The 19,934-nt window shown below is 50.2% G+C and overlaps 1 protein-coding gene across 5 annotated transcripts in view; it reads left to right on the top strand.

Moving 5' to 3' along the window:
• LOC119390009 (autism susceptibility gene 2 protein homolog) overlaps positions 1–19,934 on the top strand; it is a 441,549-nt gene that overhangs the window by 235,884 nt on the left and 185,731 nt on the right. For all 5 annotated transcript variants that reach the window (XM_037657511.2, XM_037657508.2, XM_037657509.2 and 2 more), the window contains one exon: positions 8,329–8,472. In XM_037657511.2, coding sequence (XP_037513439.1) covers positions 8,329–8,472 — 144 coding nt within the window. The remainder of the gene's footprint in view (positions 1–8,328; positions 8,473–19,934) is intronic.

Below are 19,934 nucleotides of genomic sequence, written 5' to 3'. Positions count from 1 at the left end.
CCTGGGGGAGATGGCGGCGAGCGGCCGGATGAGTCAATGAAACGCTCGCTGCCACGGGAAGTAAAGCGATATATATCGACTGGCTGCACGCAGCCGGGGCTCCACCGCGTCTCCCACATCCGCCCTCCTCCTCCTTCGCAGTTTTCGCTCCCTCGCTTCTAATAAATATGTCAGCACCTCGGCTATTTCGCCTCGGGCTCCTTTTTCCCGAACCGTTATATTCCCGGGCGGCTTTCGTGCCTTCACAGCGCGTCGGCGCTCTTTTTACTTCGCCACCTCGAAGCTGCCGCTGCATTTTGCTTTCTTTCTCATTATTTTCTATCTCTACTTTACCATTCTCATCTCTCCTCCCTAGAACGTTGCTTTCACTACGCCCCCTCCTCAATTTTTTTTTTTCATTCTCACATATAGCTGGGCATAGGAGGCGTTGGAAAGGCTATCTACACGCCGACGGTACGTTACTCGCGAGCCTAGCGTTCCGTGATTTTCTTGAGCTCACAGGCTTTTTCCTCTGAGCCCACATTGCCGGGGCGGTGAGTAGATAGAACGACAGGAATGAGACGCGGTGGCGAGAGGAAAGACTTTGTGTAAGAACGCGCGGACAAGTTTCGCTCGCTCTTCGCCTCTTGTTATTACAGTGACGGTGGTGGTTGCGGTCTATTTTTACAGCTGGTCCCTCTCCCGGCGGCATCTTCGTGCCCGACAGTATTCTCCTTTTGCTTTCACCGCACAGTCTTCTTACTCGCCACGTGTTCGTTTTTATGCTTCTAGCCGAATGGCTCTTTCCTTCTTTCCTCGCGCTGCTTCGTCTCTCTCTCTCTCTCTCTCTCTCCCTGGGGAGCAATAACGCCGGAATTTACGTGCGCGTTCTTGGGTGGCTCCTTGCCAAAATCGCGCTCGTTTCACAGCCTTGCTCGCCGCCTTCCTTCTTACTTTCACGCCCGCCTAACCTCCCTGTCTTTCCACTGCCTCTCTCTCGCTCTTTTGCGGCTTCTCTGCAAGCCGGGCTGTCTTCCAGATCTCTTCTCGTAGCCCAAGCACCTTGCACTGTTTCACACACACTCACTCTCACTGTCTCCCGTGTGAAGTGCCGCCCTTGTCGCATCTTTTCCTCTGCGGCGCATAGTTTGGGCGGCATTCCTCGCGCCAGAGTTTCCCCGGGATATCCGCGGAATTTTAATTCGCGGATACCACATCTCGACCTCTTCCTCCCTCTCTCCCCTCCCCTCCTACGCTTCTCCTACGCTTTATCTCTATACCGTAATGCCATTGTAGTGACACCCTCCTCTCCTCCTACGGTTTTATACGCTGCGTGCCTCATCTCATTGGCTCTCCAGGCATCCCTGGGGACTGTGCCGGGAGATCGTGTGCTCGCGTGAGGTGAGCGGGAAGGCGGGTGAAGTGATGGCTGGTACTTTTTTCTTTTTTTGCTGGGTGTCTGTGCACCATCCTTTTCTTTTTGTCTTTGCGTGAAAATACTCTTGCACTCTGCCCGCTTTTCGCGGTGTCCGCGCATCTCCAGCACGCGCTGAGGTTTTCACCGCAATGTACTTCATTAGCCGTTTTACCTCGCGCTTATATTTAAAAAACAATTATAAAGGTGCTTCGGTTGTCGATCTTGCCTATGATATTGCAGCGAAACGTCGGGGTTGTTAAAAGCTAAGCTCATCGGAAGACCAGGGAGACGTAGAAGTGTGGGAGCAACTCCGCACAGGCAAGCGATGAGGAGTCAACACGATGATTCCGGAGAACACTCATTGGGGGGGTTTATTTTTCTAATACAACTTGAATTTACAAAATACACTGGTCAACGAATACAAAACATAGAAAATGATGGCATACCCCGTCGACTTGCATGACTGGTCTCTGGTGGTGTGATGCGATGTGGGCCCCGAGTCCGCTCACCGCAAAAAAGGGCCTGCTCGTTTGGGACACGGGGCGCGAAGGGACCGACCGGATGCAGCTTCCTCCCATCGGCTCGAATTCTTCTCCGAGGGTCCGTCTCCAAGAGCAGTCCAAAAAGAATGTCTTTAACACCACTAGAAGAAGAAAAAGCCTTCCTTTCGCGACAATATCTGCGGACGGCGGTACCATAGAACTGCTTCGCTTCTCGGCTTGCCTCTGTCTACGAGCAGCTTCGCAGCGGACATCCCGTAGCTGGGTGCTCAAATAAATTAAACCTTAGTAATCACTACCAAGTGCATGAAGTAGATTATGTAGAGAGGTTCATTCATCGAGTGAATAAATTTTTTAGGAAACGCCGAGAGTATGACCGAGGGTAATAGCCCTCTCGTCGGTTACTCTGCTCAGAATGTGGAGGGGGATTGCGGTGTGAAAGATATATTTATAATTACACTGGTTTCCGCGACGATCATGAGAAGCGACTCTGCTTGGCTTGCTGTTGCAGTATCCCTCGTGGGATTAAGGAAAGTGTCTTGTTTCGTGTGCTGATGTCGGTGTGTACGCACCCGCGCGCGAATGTAATATTATCTCATGATCTATTCCCATATGCAGCTATCTTGTACAGGTTTTTTTGCGCTAGAAGTGACGGATGCTGCTGTCTATACGCATATTCACTGGACGACAGGGAAGAGGGCTAGCGTTCTCGCGAAAAACCGTTCGAAGGCTGCAGCACCCATTGTACCGCGAACGATGACGTAAAGCGATTTCCTAGTACGTGAACTTTCTTCAACTTGTTTTCAAGTTGTCCTGAGATACATGGGGGAGGGGGTCAATAACGGAACTAATCGTAGACAGTGAACAAAGACAATACGGAATAAAAGAAGTGCGAAAGTTGGCTTACCGCGCCGCGGAACGAAATGAGCCGAGAGAGCGGGCAGACGGAGTATGCTCCGTATAGACGTAAATGGCTGGGCGTTTATTAGTCAGGGCGAAGAAGAGAATACTCGAACGTCACCGCCGCTGTCGGCGCGCCGGCCGCGCTAAACGAATAAGCGGTGAAGCGTGTATGCGTTCGCCTCCCGCGGGAGACGTCGTCGACTAGGAGCAGGCTCCTCTTTCGCGCGTCTTTGCGAAACTTTTGCCCCGCGGGAGAGAAACATTGGCGAAGCAAAAGGCGCGGCCTGGCACCCGTCTGCAAGCTCGTTTATTTTGCTTGAACGCCGCCCGGGCGTAGAGTTCCGCGGGTTAGGGCCTCGTCGTTTCTCTCCTCCTCCTCTCTCTCTCATCACATTTTTTTTCACTCCCACTCTCGCGTGGCCGCCGGCTTCTGCCTGCGTGCGCGCACTCAGCAAGGAGCAAACACTCCTTGAGTTCTCAATATAGCCGGGCGCGAGCTCGGCCTGACCCGCGGTTTTGCACGTCCCCTTAACGCGCTTCGCTGCCGTTGCTTTCTCTCTCTCTCTCTCGTCCGCCACTGGTTTCCCCCGGCACGAGTTAACCTCGCATTTTGGCAGAGTCATGCTCTTCTCTCTCTCTGTCTCATACTCACTTTCAGTCGACGTATACGCCGTCTCGTTTATTCTCCCGCAGTCAGGTTTGTTGCCGCGACTCGAAAATCACGAAACTGCCGCGAAGCGGAGCGGGGTCCCCGAGCTCGGGGTTCAAGTCTCGACAGCATTAAAAAAATAAAATAAAATAGAAGCAACGTGAGAACAGAAATTGAGTGGGGGTTCGCAGCGCTCGCACGGCTTCACCGCAGCGCGAAAGAATTCCGCGCACGCCCGCGGCGGCGGCTTCTCGTACCGCGCACGGGCGGCACATTTCGCTCTCCCGCACGTGCGTGGCGAGTACCACATACATAACAGTTCCCTTCCGGCCTCACTACTGCCGCAGAAAGATCGTGAGGTGTACGGAGAAGGAGCGGAGGGGGGTAATACCGGTAAACGTGAGCCGCATGAAGCTGCGGCGTGCGATGTTGCCCCCTCTGATTTTCTTTTTACTTCCAGCACTTCCTTCCCCCCGTGCATCGTTCCTGTACGCTCCCCCCCCCCCCCCCCTCCCGGCTGCTTGTTCGAAATGAAGAGTGTTTATAGCTTCCCCGCCCCTCCGTGTTACGCTGTTCCCGTAGTCTCTCTTGCTTTTAGCGAGCGGCAGCGCGGATTCATAACTACTTTTTTCATTTCTTGCTTTCGCTTTTTTTTTTCTTGACCTTGTTGTAGCTGGTAGCGGTACGCGGGAGCTGGCGTCGCTTGCTTCGTACTCTTCGTTTCCCGCGTTTTGTACGCCGGCGCTTTCTATATACGCGGGTACGTGGGTTTTCTTTATTTAATAGAGTAAAATTAGAAAGAAAAACAATTACATGAAGAAAAAGAGCTAGAAAAAAAAAAAGGGAACCGTTACCATTTGAAGACGGAGCAGGAGAGACCGACGGGGGGTGTTGTCTAGCGAGGCGAAATGTCCCTGGAGTGCTGTTTGTTTCGCGTTCATATAACCCCCGGTACGACGGAATGAACCGAACCCGGTCACAAAAAAAAAACTAGCGAATAATGAGAGAAAAACCCGGGAGGAGTATAGCCCGTAAAATGGAGGAACCGAGACTAGCGGAAAGGGGAGTACGGGTTTAGAATCCCAAATCGCGCGCTCGCAGCCCCAAACCAACCAACCAACCATCCAAACAGTGGCTGACGGCGGCGGCGTGCGTGGGTGCTACGAGATGCTGTCGGCGTGCGTAGCGCGCTCTCTCTACACCAACGACGACGACACCCGACGACGTCGCAGCGTTGCGCAGCGATGCTGCTAGAACGCTTCTTTCTTTTTTGTCTTTCTGGTTTGATGGAGGTCCGGGCTCTTCGTGTGCCTCTTGTGTGTACTGCACGCTCGTGCTTGTTCTCCCGGGGCACTTGTGCTGCCCGTCGCCGTTATTGCTTCGCGAGAACGAGCGGTGGTCTCCACGGGTAGCTGTAGTGGTGTATGTGTGTAGGGTGCGGGCCACGCGCCACTGTTTGGCAGGGCGGGCACGCCTACTGCGCTCGGGGAGCGAAGCGGCGACCCTCGCGGAATACTAATTCCGGCTCGCACGCGAGAGCTGCGCTCGCCGCTTTGTTTATTCTCTGCCGATCTCGTTTCGACGTGCCCTCGTACGAGGCTTCCGTTTGCTTTGTTCTTCTCTTAAGGTTGTTTCTTCTTTTTCGCTTCTCCATAGTTAGATTGTGCGCCGAGTACAAGGTTGCCTCCTGCGCATGCATGTGTACTCTCTCTGTGTGTGTGGTCAGTAAAGTGTCCGCTGCCTATACTTTATCCTTCCCGTAGTAAACGGAGTATTGATGTAGTGTAGGGCCCCGCGACCGATTGCTCTGTTTCGCCGGTGTGCGTGTCGAATGCGTTGCGGCGCCGCATTGGAGTTCTGCTGCGTTGCCTCACGGTTTTGATTCGCAGTGTTCCGGTAAGTGGGAAGCAGAACCCGGGTTCCACGGTGCGCCCAGCTGAATGCGAAATTTTGTGTTGCATTGTAAAGCCTGGAGCCGCTGCCTTCTTGAGCGTGGAGCGGAAGTGGGTTTGCCTTGCTCAGAAGTAGTTTAACGGCAGGACGGAACAAACGACGAACAACAAAAGAGATCGACTATAAAGAAGGCGAGATAGGCGCAGCGACTTGGGTAACAGTGCTTCAAGCTATCGCGTTTACGTATTTTCGAGAGAGACTTACTAGAGGGCGGTGCTTGTAGTCAGGATTGTGGGGGCTCCATCAACATTGAAGGGGGGTGGGGGCTTTCGCTTTTTCATAGTGTTCAGTAATACAATCCCATGACCCCCCCTCATTCCCACGTGATACAAAGATCCCAAGCGGGCCGGATGCCCCCATCGAACAAAGCTGGGCTATCCCTTAAATTCAGGGAGATTTTAAAAAAGCTGCTGGAGGGAAATGGCCTCGATATTAAACACGCGTACAGCCTGCACATCGCTTCATGCAGGCTATGCACTTGGGCAGCAGTGAGATCTGTTTGTCTATGCACCGTGGTCTATACTGATCGGTCTCATATCCTGACAACTTTCTTTTTTACCTTGTACTGTGTCAAAATATATTCTTAATGTCGCGATTATTATGCCTCATTTACCCTCCGGTTTCTGCAGCCGCAAGATTTTCAGAACTTTACGAATAAAATGAGTATCAAAATGGCATCAGCAAGATAAACAGGTGAATCCTAGGCAATATATTATTATTATTATTATTATTATTATTATTATTATTATTATTATTATTATTATTATTATTATTATTATTATTATTATTAATGACAACCATGCGAAGAAACAGACGGCGAAGTCAAGGACAGCAGAGTTTAAATTAAACACCACGTTCCAGTTTAATTGCATAAATCTGGTAAATCGAAACGGAGGTGGGCAGAAACATATTACTTGCTGAGTGTTGATATTCACTTTCCTTGTTTGCTTTTTTTTTTGTATAGCCATACTAAATCGGAGAAGAATTGACGCCCTTCATTCATAGTGGCATTGTAACGGCCGAATCGACGCATTTGCCCAAAAGAGTGTTGGTAAGAAAAGCTTGAGCTCAGCATACGTACCACGCAGATATAGGTAGCGTCCACACCCTGTTTCACGCGGAATACTTCCTGCGTCGAGCGCGCCGTGCACGTTGTGCCGACAAAAGCACAGCGCCCTTGAACAAGCAATGCTTCTCTTTCCTGCGCGCTTTCTCTCTATTGTCGCTGATAGCTGGGGCTTGTGTGTACAGCGTGGCGGAGTGGGACGGCTATGTACGTGCGTGACCCAATGCATTTGGCGTTCGAGTTTGCATTTCACCGTATTATCTTGTTGCGTAGGCACTGTCTCTGAATATATATGCTTACGCGCGCGTTATCTAGTACGTGTACTCGAGAATGTGGGTGAGCTGAGGGTTGTGGAAAATGAGAGAGAGAGAGAGAGAAGCGCCTGCCTACGATACGACTAACACCAGTCAAGAGCGACAAGGTAGAGAGCTATGAAACACTCGCGCGGCTAGCCGCTGTAACGCACAACGAACGAATGCGTGCACATACACGCGCACACACGATGGCTCGCACGCACGCGTGACCCAGCCGAGCAAACACGCTGATCTTGGGACGACATGTACTACGTGGCGCCCATAGTACGTTGCGCGCGGGGCAGAAAGCAAAAGGTATACAAAATGGCCGACAGCGGAGAAAAAAACAAATGGAGGCGCTCCGTGTGGCGGACGCACCGTGCACTTCTTATCTCGACCGAGAGGGTCGCCATAGCGCGGCGCTGTGTTTGCCCGAGGTCGCGTGTGAGCGCACGGAGTGGCAGCCAACCACGGTTTGTGTGTATGTGTACCTTGACTTTTTGTGTTCGTGTAGTACCTTTCACCGCCGTGGAGCGTAGCGTCGCACTTCGGGACACGCGCGACCCATCTCTCTCTCGGTGTGTATACGCGTGCGTGTACGTCATCAATGTGCATGCCACGCGCGCGCACTCCCGCACTACGTGTGTTTTGCGTGTGTGCGTGGGTGCGTATATGTCGGAGGTCTGTCTCTGTGTATTATATATCCTCTTTGACGGTGTGTGTGCACGACGAAACGGCATGGCGCGCGCTGCCGCGTGTCCCGTTGCTGTCGAGCCGACGAGCAAACGCAGCACGCCGACCGCGAACCGTGGCTTCGTTAGCATGCAGTCGCAGCGTGGCCTCCGTGCTTCCGCGTACGTGTGTGAAGGTGCTGCAACGCTGTAAGCCGCAGGATAGAATGTCTGGGTAGCAGCACTGAATCCAGGTGTCCTGAACTGCAGTGTGATGCAATTGATGGAGTACTTAATAGTTTGCATTGACGTCACTGAAGCCACTGTTTTCAACCACGAGCATGGGGGGACGCGACGCTTGCGATGTCACATTGACGTTATAAAAAAAAAAAAACCATTCAGGTTTTTTCATTATTCACGTGTGAGGCGTTCCTGCCACTTTATTATCACATCGAGGCAGGTTAACCGCAACTTGTTTGTCATGAAAGCCGCCCTCGTGGAGCCTGTACGTTCAAAAGCTGCGTCCATGACGCCACGGGCAAGCTATTTATTGAGAGAGAGAGAGAGAGAGAGAGAGAGAGAGGTGTAAAGTTGCAAGTGGCTCCGATGTCTCAGGCGTTGTTCCATTTCATGGCAACGCCCTCTCTCTCATGCATCAGTGGTATACACGAAATCAACCAGTTCAGTTCTCTGACGAAGATTTTAAGAGTAACGCAGACAAATAGTTCTAGCGTGGCCCTCTCACGCGTTCGTTTTCATGACAGAGCGTTTTACTTTCATTTACACTGTCAATTCAGCAGCCGGTCCCCGAATTCTTGCGTGTATACTTAGCAGCAGTAGCCGCAGATTTAACGGGTTATATCTTCTAAAGTCGTGTCTTGTATGTCCTCTGTGCAGGTCCGGAAAGGTTCGTCCCGCGTGGCGAGCGACGAAAACTCACGGCCCCCCGGGGCCGGGGGGCCAGAAACGCCGCCCGCCTCCATCAACTCCCGAACGCAGCAGTTGCAGACCAGGAGCGCCTCCGGCGACAGGCTCAGCGACGTAAGTGGTTTGCATACATGTTGCCGCTTGCTTTATCTATCTGTTTACACCATTCTTGCACACATCACCTGCGCGCTGTATTTGCTTTTCTATATTGCTATTTAGTATAGCAACCAGAGGGAGTTAAGGGGAAGGGAAGTTAACATGTCCTATGTGCTGTCTTAAAGGGCTCGTTAAACCACCTCCGATGTGTTTGTTATGATTTCGAGTAAGCACACGCAACAAGTTCAGAATGTCGTCGCCATCATCAGTGCCAAACGCGGCAGTGCTACGCGCCGTAGGCGCGCCGCCAGAAATAAAAGGAAAATAAGGAAAAAAAAATCGCGCTCCTCTCCGGGCTAGGGTGCCTTCATGCGAGCTTTCTCCGCGCACGCATCGATGCACACTACTCCGAGCCCTTCCGATATCGCCAGCGTTGGCCGTGACGTCACCACTAGAAGACGCTAATGGTGACATCACAAAAACCTATTCGTGTGCTTGCAAGTGCACGCGCTCCCTGCTTTTCCTCCTTGTCGGGTGTGAGGAGAAAAGAGGAGGAGAGAAGAGCCGACGAACTGAGCGTAGCGAAGGAAGAAAAGGAAGCGAGTGAGGGCAGCGTTTCGATAATCAAACGCGTGTAGCTCTTTCATCACGGCACCATTGCGCAAAATTCTCGCGGCTACGTGTTCTTTGTAGACTCATGCACAACTGCAACACCACAACCAAATTTCCACTTCTGGTGGTTTAGGGGCCCTTTAAACGCGAGGTGGAGGATGGGGGAATGACATAGACAAGAATTCAGATCTGACATGCGCTCTACACACAAGGTGCAGCCCGCCTACAGCTACGAACTCGAATTATCTTCCCTAAAGAATAGCTACTGTGACTTGTTAGGCTGATGAACTCTGATGCCGGGCGGCCAACAGCTTTGTTTCAGTAAAATGTCTACCGTCAAGTATAAAGGCATTTTATTTCTTTCTCAAGAAGTGTAAGGCCTTCTTTGTGAACGAATCCGCAGTGACACAAAGTGAGTCATAGATCATTAGGGCTGAACTATAACCCGATTTTAACTAGCCGTGCAGTTAGTTATCTCGTCAGTCATCGCTAACAGATAACTTGAGCAACCGTGGCCACTGTTAACATAAGTGACCCTTAAAGCGCATTATAGTTCAACCGCCACATACGAGCATTACTTAAAGCGGTTAGGTGGGCTCGTTGGAAGACTAAACGTTGATGCAGTTTCAGCAGTGATAGCAATAATTAGTTGGACGTGCTTTTTTTTTTTTTTTTGGAAACACTAAACACAGAAGAGGAAACAGGCGGGAACACTTCTGTCCACAACGTTATGGCTACTCGTGCCAACAACGTCAGCCAAAAAAATTGCCAAAGGGCTACAATAGGCTTCAACACGGTCTCATCCGGTTCCTCCAGCCCGCGCATCCATCTTGCATGAGTGCCGCACATTACACAACATGCTCCTTCGAGCTTGGTACTCGAGTGTTACGCAAAGGACAGATGACGTGTGCGCAGTGCCAGAACAACCGGCTATCTTATTGCCGCTATATTACGCATGACTTTAGACGCGTATATCAGCTGTAACGTGCACGAGTACCGTCTGCAGCCTTATTGCCCGTCATTATGCAATTAGGTCTTTGCCAGTGTGTGCATTGTGCTAAGATCACTTTATTGACACGGAGTCTTTATCGCGTGCTCTCCGTGGCTGATTACTATATGCAAGGCTAATAACAAAGGAACGTTAAGCGAGGTCGTATAGTGCAACAGTGCGTCTTCATAAAGCGCTAGCGCCCACTTAAAGGAAACGTAGATATAGGTGCTTTTTTCTTTTATTTTTTCAGTACCGGCGACGAGAGTGCTCTGATTGCAAAAACGATTCCAATAATGGCGCACTTAGGTATTCTTATCTTGGACGGGCCGAGATAAGAGTGTACTCCAGTGGTTTTCCTGTAAGGCGCGATGTTGAGACCGGGAGTATTGTGTCGTCATGCAGTCCTTAAAGAGTTACACAGACATTTTTTCTCAATCTTTATTCTTTATTATAACACTTTAAGCACTGTGCTTAAAGGAGCACTGACACAAAAATTTTGCACCTTATTTTTTTTGTTCCAATAGATAGCTTATGATCCACTTATCACGGCTGCAAACCTTGTTTGCGCGAGTGCGCGACGGTTATTTATTTAGAGACGTTTTTAGAGCGCCCAGTCGCAGTTTCGGTTTCAAAGAGCACCGAGCCAGGCAGCATCCTCCGGGGGATCGGGAAAACACAGCTGGCCACATGTACACGCAAAATTGTGACGTAGGCGGCGCGCGAGCGTGGGTGCGTTGGGCGCCGAACCAAGTCAAGTGGCGCCAGCTATGGAGTATTAGAAACAACTAACAAACGCGTAATCTATGTCCTCCGAGCATTCGGAAGCGCCCATCTCGACTCGCTAAGCTTACAGCATCGATTATTTGACTACTGCTCTCAAAAACGGCGCCGAATCGGGACGAATACATTGCTGTCGAAGCTTAAGGACATGAATCTAAAGCAAATGGAAGCATCAGTTCGGAACTTACACGTTACAGAGCGCACGGCGGCCACTTGATAGATTCGAAGTGGACGACAACCGCTTTTGGCAGTGCTGCCATGTTTTTCGGAGGCGCGAATGCCTCGCCGGCGAAGCTTGCCGTGCAAGTTGAACAGCTCTCGCGCGTGCGGCGACGGCCGACGTTCTGCGGCACCGCGCCGTTGCGGCAGGCTTGCCGCTAGCGTGAGCGGGCCATAACATCTGCCAACGGGCACGACGGGCGAACAGCGGAAGAGAACACAACTAGCACACGCCAAGCCGCAGGCACGGAGGAAGAAATGGCAGGTAGCACGGCACAAGCGCAAGGGCACAACCAGCCACCAGCCAACACAAACTCGTGACGTAGGTTTGTTTACACATCCCCCGCGTTGATGTCAGCGTCGCGGAGCGCTCGCATCTCGCTCAGTCGCGCGGCATGCACTTTAAGATTGATTTTAAATATGTTCTAGGCTATATTGGCCCTTGATACTTCGTAGACGTTGTGTACGGCTCCACATAAGTCTATTTCACTCATTACCTCGCCTTGGAAATTTTGTGTCAGTGCTCCTTTAAAGCGTTACGCAGTGCTTATTGCGTTACGTGTAAGCATTTTCAGCGTTCGTTCGTTTGTTCTTCGTGATTCGCGTGCCAGGGTGAGGGGAGCTTGCTGTTGCCACACTCTGCCATTCGTTGCGGAACGAAGATGAGAAATTAATAGAGTCTGTAATCAAAACAATCCTTGAATAATCCTAGCTATATGGTGGATGGCGTAATATGCAAGTGCTGAAACGAAATGATGAGTCCACGGCGTCCCTGTTGCCTCAGGCGTCCCTCGTAGCGGTCGGTGAAAGTTAGGGACCTTTGCAACACACTAACGCTCACCGTTATGTCATCGTAATCCACGAGGGCTTCACTTTGCAGCCACATAAGGGATACCAGGAAAATTGCTATGTTAGCAGTTGAAAAATTGCAACAACAATACTGGTCGTGGTGGGTGTATATGTGTTCTTGCAGTTGCAGGATTCCGCACTTATTGCGACTGTATGTCGAAACACTATTAACGTCGTATATATATATATATATATATATATATATATATATATATATATATATATATATATATATATATATATATATATATATATATATATATATAATTCTCGCCGCTTCGTCGTCGCTGTACACGTCGGGCAAGTAAATTTGTTTCATTAGTTCACGGGACGCTTAGTGGGACATAATGACTGCGCGCTTTAACGAAGTGTCAGAGAGAAAGGAGTTGAAACGAAAGGGGAAAAAAACAACATGCAATCGGCGTGAAGCGTTGCGAGCATGAAAGATGGCAGGAAACAGCTGTTTCGAGAAAGATAAATAAAGAATGCTGGTAATGGAGCCAGCGCGCGTCGTGAGCGCTGCATCTGTCCAGCGTGATGCAAGAGCTCGCGGCGGACTAAAAATGTGCGCCGTTGCAGGGAACAAAAAACATAACCGTGTGACAAGCAAAATGGAGTGCTGCTGTGTGGTGCCCTCGAGTGGGTGGGGAGGAAGGGGTGAGTGAGTGAGTAAGAGGGAGGGTGACGCGATGTGGTGTAGCGAGGAGGAAGGTTGGAACGCGTGCTAAAGCTGTCAGCAACGTGTCAAGTTCGTTAACAGGCTCTTTGAGCAAAGAAATGCGTTTGTTTCTTTCGTTGTTTCCCGTTGGGAAGTGTTCCCGTTCACGAATACGCGTGCCAGTGCGCGGATGTGTTGTTGCACGCGTTTGTGTTCGTGCACGTTTGCTTTTCTTGTTTTGTTGTTTTTAACAGCGACGAAGACTAATACGAGAGAAAGAAACTGAAGTAGCGAATGAAAAATGAAGAGCAAACAGTGAGTCAGAGGTGAATACTTTTAAGTGGCGGCTCGAGGCGTGGGTGGAAGGGGGAAGGAGGGGGAGGGGGGGGGTTATGGCCGCGACTACGTTGCAAAGCGCCCCCTCGAGGGTGAGCCTAGTCGTAATTTATCGAGCAGCGCTCGCTCGCTTGCCGTTCTTGGCTTGCAGGCGACGGCACGCTCCCTTTTAAATTGCCTCCTGGGAGGACGGACGCGGGGCGAGGAACGAAAAAAAAAAGCAAAAAAAAGTGTGAGGGCAGCGAAGGGAGCGGCGCCTAATTAAGTATTTGCTCGTACTCGACGAAAGGGTGCCGTGCGGCAGCCTTTTGGCGCTGTTGTTGTTTCTTCTTCCTTCCATATATATATTCGCGGTAGCTAAGTAGGGCGTTCCCTTCTAAGCTATGCGCGAACAGATTATGTATGAATGCGCAGCGACGGTTTGTATGACGGAGTCTTTTTGTTTAGGCTTTTGAGCGTGTTAATCTTGCCATCGTCGTTTCGGAGGATGAGTGCCTGAGAAATAGAAAGTAATGCTCGCTCTTGAACTACTATCCTTCTTTTTTTGTTTTGACGTGTCATTTTTGTTTATACAATTAGGAGTTACTCAAGAAATGGCTTAATCAAGGACCAGAGAGAGAGAGAGAGAGAAATGGGAAAAGCAGGGAGCTCTGCCAGAATCATAACAGATGGTTTGAAACCCTGCACTATATAGGGTGACGGGGAAGGGAAAAAAATATGGAAAGAACAGCAGGTGCGCGAAAACAAACAAACCACAAGAACGGGGCTCGGAAGGAGGTATAATTTTTTACTCACAGCTCGCTGTGTTGCCAAGGCCTGAGATGGAGTTGAACGCAGAGCTTCTGGATTAAGTTCCACGCATTAGCATACACGCGTTCGCAGTTTATTTATTTATACTCTTGATTATTGTTGATTCCCCATCTAAGTTCTCCTTCCGCGGCGCGTTACGCACGCAAATCGAGCGGGTGTCGATCGTGAAGTTGGGAAATCGCCGGCAGAGTTTTCGTTGCATACTATGACATTTGTTGGCACTTAACGGCCTTTAACTTTCACAGTGATGCATTCCTTCTCTCGTTTGTCCTCTGAGCGTAGTTTGGCGCGCAAGCGGAGCTCATCCACAGTCGAAGCGGTACTCATGTAATGTGAGTGCCCGCAGCATCGAGCGGCCGCTGCTGCGGGTTTGTCAAGCGGCTGATCCCAAGACAAAGCTTGCTTAACCATTACACCGGGCTGCGCATTTGCTGGTGTGGAGCTGCTGATTTGTGATTATGTCACGTACTAGTATTTTTAGCAACTTATATCCGAGTTTCAGCCCATAACGAACGACACTGCCGCTCGGCTGGCATGGTCACATTTGACACCCTATAACTTGTTAGCAACCAAAATAATGCAACGTTTTTTTCTGCACAATGGTAGATGACGTCCTTGGCTTCAATCAGAGGGATTTTAAAAAATATTAAAAATGCCCTTTTTGAGAAAATCATTTTCAAAGTTCGGCGTTTTTGGTAAATCACTTACGTTTCAGCCCAATTATCAAGTAAAACGGAGCGCGACAAAACCACGCAAGTTATTTTAAAAGAGAGCGAAAGTATCAAAGTTAATATGTACCGTTTTTTATTATCCTCACTTTAACTTGCTTGCAGCAATAAATTCCTGAAATAGAGGTATTTTGTGCGATTTGCCAAGTTTGTGATTTTTTTCTTCAAAAGTGCTTCGACAAGCAAGGGAAGTAATAGACTCATAAGATTTTATTTCACTTGTTCTTTAAGGGGAATAAATATTGTGACGAAGAAGTGCACCGTTTTTTCCCTAGGTGCGCTCAAAATTCAGAAATCGTGAAATTGGCGGAAAAGCGTTTTTCGCGGCCGAAAGTTGTATATTTTTTTTCAGGCGAACAAAATTTTTTTTCGCAAAACTACCTGCGTAACCATTGTTCTGGGTGTAATGCCTAGACCTACAGTAAATTTCATCGCAATCGGAAATGGTGACCGGGACCTCGTATTCGATCTTATCTGGACACACCGTGCTTGCCTTTCCGTTTGCGTGTACGTCAAGCTGAAATTCTTAACTCCGCAGTGTCGTATGTGTGGCCTCGTGCGCAGCCAAGCTTGTGGGCAAACGTACGGCCCTTTGGGGAAAAGAGAATTGCAATTCGGTCTTCCGGAGACGTAAAATGTGTGCGGCTGAACTTGTGGCGCCGCCTAGTAGCGCGTCAGCGAGGTGATATTTCATATAATTGAGATTATTCTGCGTGCTGGCGTGACATGTCGCCAGCGACGTTAATAGCTGACGTGGAGCGTTTTTATTCAATTATTATTATCGTTATTTCGTAAGAATATGGGCACCCATGTAACAAGGGACGTGTCTTGCTTGCGCCGTTGTGCTCCACGTTACTAGATTAGAACCTAGTCTAGTAACGTTGGTTGTGGTTGCAGCAGACGTCGCAGGATGAGATCGTCCGCCGTTGTCGGTATATGCGGTAAACGCCCCCTCCGCAAGGCGGACACATGCGCTAAATCTTTGATATAGAGCTTTAGTTTGTCCGCAAGCTAGCTGATTATAGCGGTGGCGCATGCGCGAATTACCGAATGCGTTAGTGCTGGCGGCTGGATTGGTGGTGCCACATTGTGGCAGCGAACTCACCGAGACACACAGCGCCTTCATTTCTGTAGCAAACCTCGTTTTCAGCGAGATCACCTGTCGAGCTCACATACACACGGAAGGATGTCTGGGACACAGCGTCAGGAGATTTCGCAGTTGTCGTCCGGTAAACGCACTCGCTAACGGCGTCGCGTATACCGGTATAGCGGACACGTGCTCGAGCTCTCATAATATATTAGTCGTGTAAACCAAGACGTACTCTCTTGGCTATATATAACGGCGCTCGGTGTCAGCCTCAGCGCGGCGGCGTCATTATCTGGAGCTGGAAATCTTAATGAGTTTAGGATGCGCAGCGGGGGTGGTAGCGGGGCGGTTTTAGTCGTGAACCGTCTTCCTTTGTTCTTAGGCGGGCTCGTGCAGCTGCGTACCGCGTCGTCTCCGTTCTTCCTTCTCGTGTGTTCCTTTGTATTTTCGCTTTTGTTAATGCGACACGGCTCATTCACTCGCCCCGGTATTTTCCTTTAATGCTATTTTAGTTAATCGATGTTCTTTTCTTAGTTCTAAGCCATAATCAGTCCACGTCGCAGATTGTGCTCGGATTGAATTTTCTTCCCCCTCCCTCGGATGAAGCTGAGTATAATTACTGACGCCTTAGGAGTTCAATTACATTGTGTCGACAGCTGGGTGCACGAAATTAGACTGCACTATAGTCTCTCTCCTTCTGCTCGACTGCCTCGAAGATGAGGTTTGGATTTTTTCTTTTTGTGGAATGTTCTGCTTTTCTTCTATGTAGCATATGGCAGCGTACACCGGGTGATAGGACGACACGAAAGAAAAAAGAGATACGCAAGAGCTGAATGGCTGAAACTGACCAGCGCTTGTCTTTGTTTTCTTTGTTTCATGTCGTCCTTTCACCCGGTGTGCTCTGCCATATGCTATAATTATCAACGTACTAGCCCACCTGTACATTTGAAGCAAGTTTCTTCTATAAGTTGTCTTTCAGTGGCAGTATACCGCTGTAACATATAAACGCTTTTATATTTCTTCGTCGCGGTTCTAACCCAGCTACAAAAAAAAAAAAAAAATCGCCTCCTAGTGCCAGCGATCCCGCGTGCGTCTTTAATATTAAAGTTGGTAATCCGTTAAAGGCACTCAGTCTACAGTCAGGGCTTTAGAAACAAATATACGAAAAATGTGTTGTCGACGTACGGCTCCTCCGTTTAAAATATGTACGTACGAGGACTCCGCTTTATTCCAGCGTAAATGCACCTGAGTCACCGGCGTATACGTACGCCTCGCTTGAAGCGTTTATCACGCTTGGCTTTGGCATGTGTGCAAACGTGGCTTGAGCGGTGCGGCACTTCCCGAGCTCTGATGCGCGGTGCACTGACAGGTGTGCGTGCCCTCTCAGCGCCGCCGCGTTCTGTAATAGAGCTGCACTGCAAGTGGGGGTGTTATGAGGTGTAGCATCACACTACCTCGATGGGGGTGGGGTCACTTTGGATCGCCGCCTCACCCCCCCCCCCCCGCTCTCTCTCTCTCCCCTTTCTCCTGCTGCTTTCGACAACGTTAACGAGGAATCGTGCGGCGCATGCTTGCCGCCGGAGTGTCACGGTGCGGTCGCGGCAGGAACGAGCACGCTGCCTTTCAATTTGCCTAATGGACGGTAGGCTCAGCTAGCCTCCGGGGGGCCGGTTGCCAGGGAAAAAAGTCTATTTTTCCGCGCTTCAACTTGGGTGGCAGGTAGTACTTCGCTCGTGTGTGTGAGCTACCCGCTGTGCAGAACAGCGTTGCTTATACTGCCACTGGCCTGGCGGGCATCGCGGCCGCGTTGGCGAGCCATTCTTATATGCATGCGTAGCCGGGGGCAATAGAGAGAGGTCGCGATGTGCCGGAAAACGATCTATTTGCGCGCCCCCTTTCCTATTCCCCCTTCTCGTTGTCGGCTTCCGGTGTCGCCGCGGCAGCGGAGAACTTAATTGGGTCGCAGCGCCGAACGAACGTGCGCCGCGCTACCGCGGTATTCACTAGTACTGTGTACAGGTTTGACTTGCGTTAGGGAAGCGTGCCGGCCTCGTAAAACCTGTTTCGTGTGAGGCATCTGCTACTCAGCCGATGGGGAGTTGTTTAGCAATAGTTCCGGCTGGCGGTATTTCTAGCGCAGCGCATTCAGAGGTGCGTGTTTTTGCTCTGAAGAGCTGGGAATACAGGTGACGTTGTTTTATTTGCTATTACGAAAGGCGATGAGAAAAGCTTCCCGGGGTTCACCTTTTTCTCAAAAGCGCGCACACGTAACTGTAAACCACAAAAGAACGTCTCGAAGTCTCATATTGCGACACGTGAGTCCTCATGGTGTTCAGTTTACAAATAAACCCGTCACCGCTTAACATCAGCAGGTGCTGTCGTTCGCTTATTCTTGTCACCGCACACTTGCCAGGTGACAGGCCTTTTCTGGAATGTTCCCGACAAGTCGCTTATTCTTTTTATTACTGTCAACTAGAGGTCGCGCTTCAAAGACGGGATCAAAAAGGTACGCAGTTCTAGGCCGCGAACGCTTGAAGGTCGGCGAATGCTGCACTTCCCGTGCCATTTGACACGGCTTGCGCGGTAGACCCAGTTTAGCTTGCGGTTCTCTTCGTGAGGCTTTTTGATTCGTTCGCCCCCCTTTTTAGGCGACAAAGCACTCCAGGCTTCTTGAATAGGTGCACCGGCAGTTCGGCCGTCTCAAATTTTCTTTATCCACTGCCGTGCTACCGTATATAGCACGTTTCTGGAAACAGCGTCAATGGCGCGGCCAATGGCGTTCCCACAGGCGGCGCACAAAAGAAGCAAGAAGCGCCGCAAAGCGGCCGACAGCAGCCGCCGCCGCGGGCTCCTGAGTAAAAGCTCGCGTTCGATGCTCCACAAAACAGGGGTGGGAGGGACGACGCCAGAGGGAGATGGATAGACGACGCCCCCTAGTCGATGCGTGAGGAGAAGCGCTTGGAACCTGCGCGAAAGAACCACCGGAGAAGCAAGCGAGCGGGGATAGAAAGGGGGGGGGGGGACGCTTTAACGACTTTTCGATACGCTTCTCGTCTCGGCTCTTTTTTGTGCTGCCTCGATTTCCAGACCTTACTCTCTTCTTCTTTTTTTCATTTCATCTTTTTGCATTAGGTCCACTACGCCCTGTTCGTTGGTTCTTATTTTGTCTGTACGCTCTGCTTCGGTTCTATCCCCTCGCCTCGCTGTAGTCACTTCATTCAATGGTTCTTGGCTGTTTTACTCGACGCTTTTGGCGTGTCTTCGCCCATTTGGCTGTCTTGTATCTTGCTCGATCGTTTCCTCTCTTTCTTCTTCTCTCTTTCGTGTTATGTGAACGTGGTTTCGTTGCTGTGTGTTTGTATGCCTTACGGCGTGTCAGTAGTTCCTTTCTTTTTGCTCCAGTTGGTGCCGCTTCGATTGTAACGTTGGTAAGAGAGAGAGAGAGAGCGTCTCAGGGTGGGAGAGAGTCATAACGTTTCCCGTTCCAATACACCGACCGCCTCCTTCTTCCGGAATGTGTGTGATCTCGCATGTTCGTCGTACGCGCTCGTTGGAAGTTCTTTTCTTTTTTTTTCCTCTTTATTCTACATATCCCCGGCTGGTCGCCTCGAGATTCGCCCGGCACACGGTGCCATCCCTCCGCCCCCTCTTCCTCTATCTTACAGACGCGACGTGGTATAGATTTTATTTTATCGCCCGGCTCACCCTCTCCCAACGCTGCCGCCTTCCTTTCATCCCCCCCCCCCTTCCCCCATCCCAGATCGCGTCTGTGAGCCAGAGGTGCCTGCTGCACTGTATAAGTGTTGTTTCTGTTGGAACCCATGGGGGCGAGCGAAGATGGATGAAGCATCTCCCGCCTCGGGGCTGCTTTCTCGTCTCTTTAGCCTACACCCTCCTGTGTGACGCGTTGCTTTTTTCTTTTTCTTTCTCCCTCTTTCGTTTTCCTCTGTATCTGTTTCTTTACAAGGCGTGGAAGGAAGTCTCCAGCTTTCTTGTGGCATGTTTGGATGTCTCTTTTGAGCTCCCTATTCTACCGCCAGACGGTTGTTACTTTTTTTATGCTCCCATGTTTCGTTTGGGTTGCCTCGGTCGATTTCTTTCTTTCTTTCTTACTCTCGTTTATACCGCCCCGCTATCACGATGACGGCAGGGTTAGCGAGCGAGAGGAATGAAGGAAGCAAAGTAAAAAAAAAAAAACTTTTCTGGCTTCGTTCCGTCTCCTCTGCAAGGGAGATTTCTTTTTAGGACTTCCTCGTTATTTTGTTAAGAGGGCCCGTTTTCGATATCCGATTAGGAGAACCGCCGTCCGGGGTTGGCAGGCAAGGGGGGGGGGGGAAGGGATTGCTTATTCTCTTGTTTTTCTGTTTGGTTGCCACCCTCCTCCCATTGCACTGCGTGGCTGCAGGGTAA

This window comes from Rhipicephalus sanguineus, chromosome 4 (assembly GCF_013339695.2).
Source record: "Rhipicephalus sanguineus isolate Rsan-2018 chromosome 4, BIME_Rsan_1.4, whole genome shotgun sequence".
Classification (NCBI taxonomy): domain Eukaryota; kingdom Metazoa; phylum Arthropoda; class Arachnida; order Ixodida; family Ixodidae; genus Rhipicephalus; species Rhipicephalus sanguineus.
Note: the sequence above shows the minus strand (reverse complement) of the source record. Positions and strands in the feature narration are given on the sequence as shown.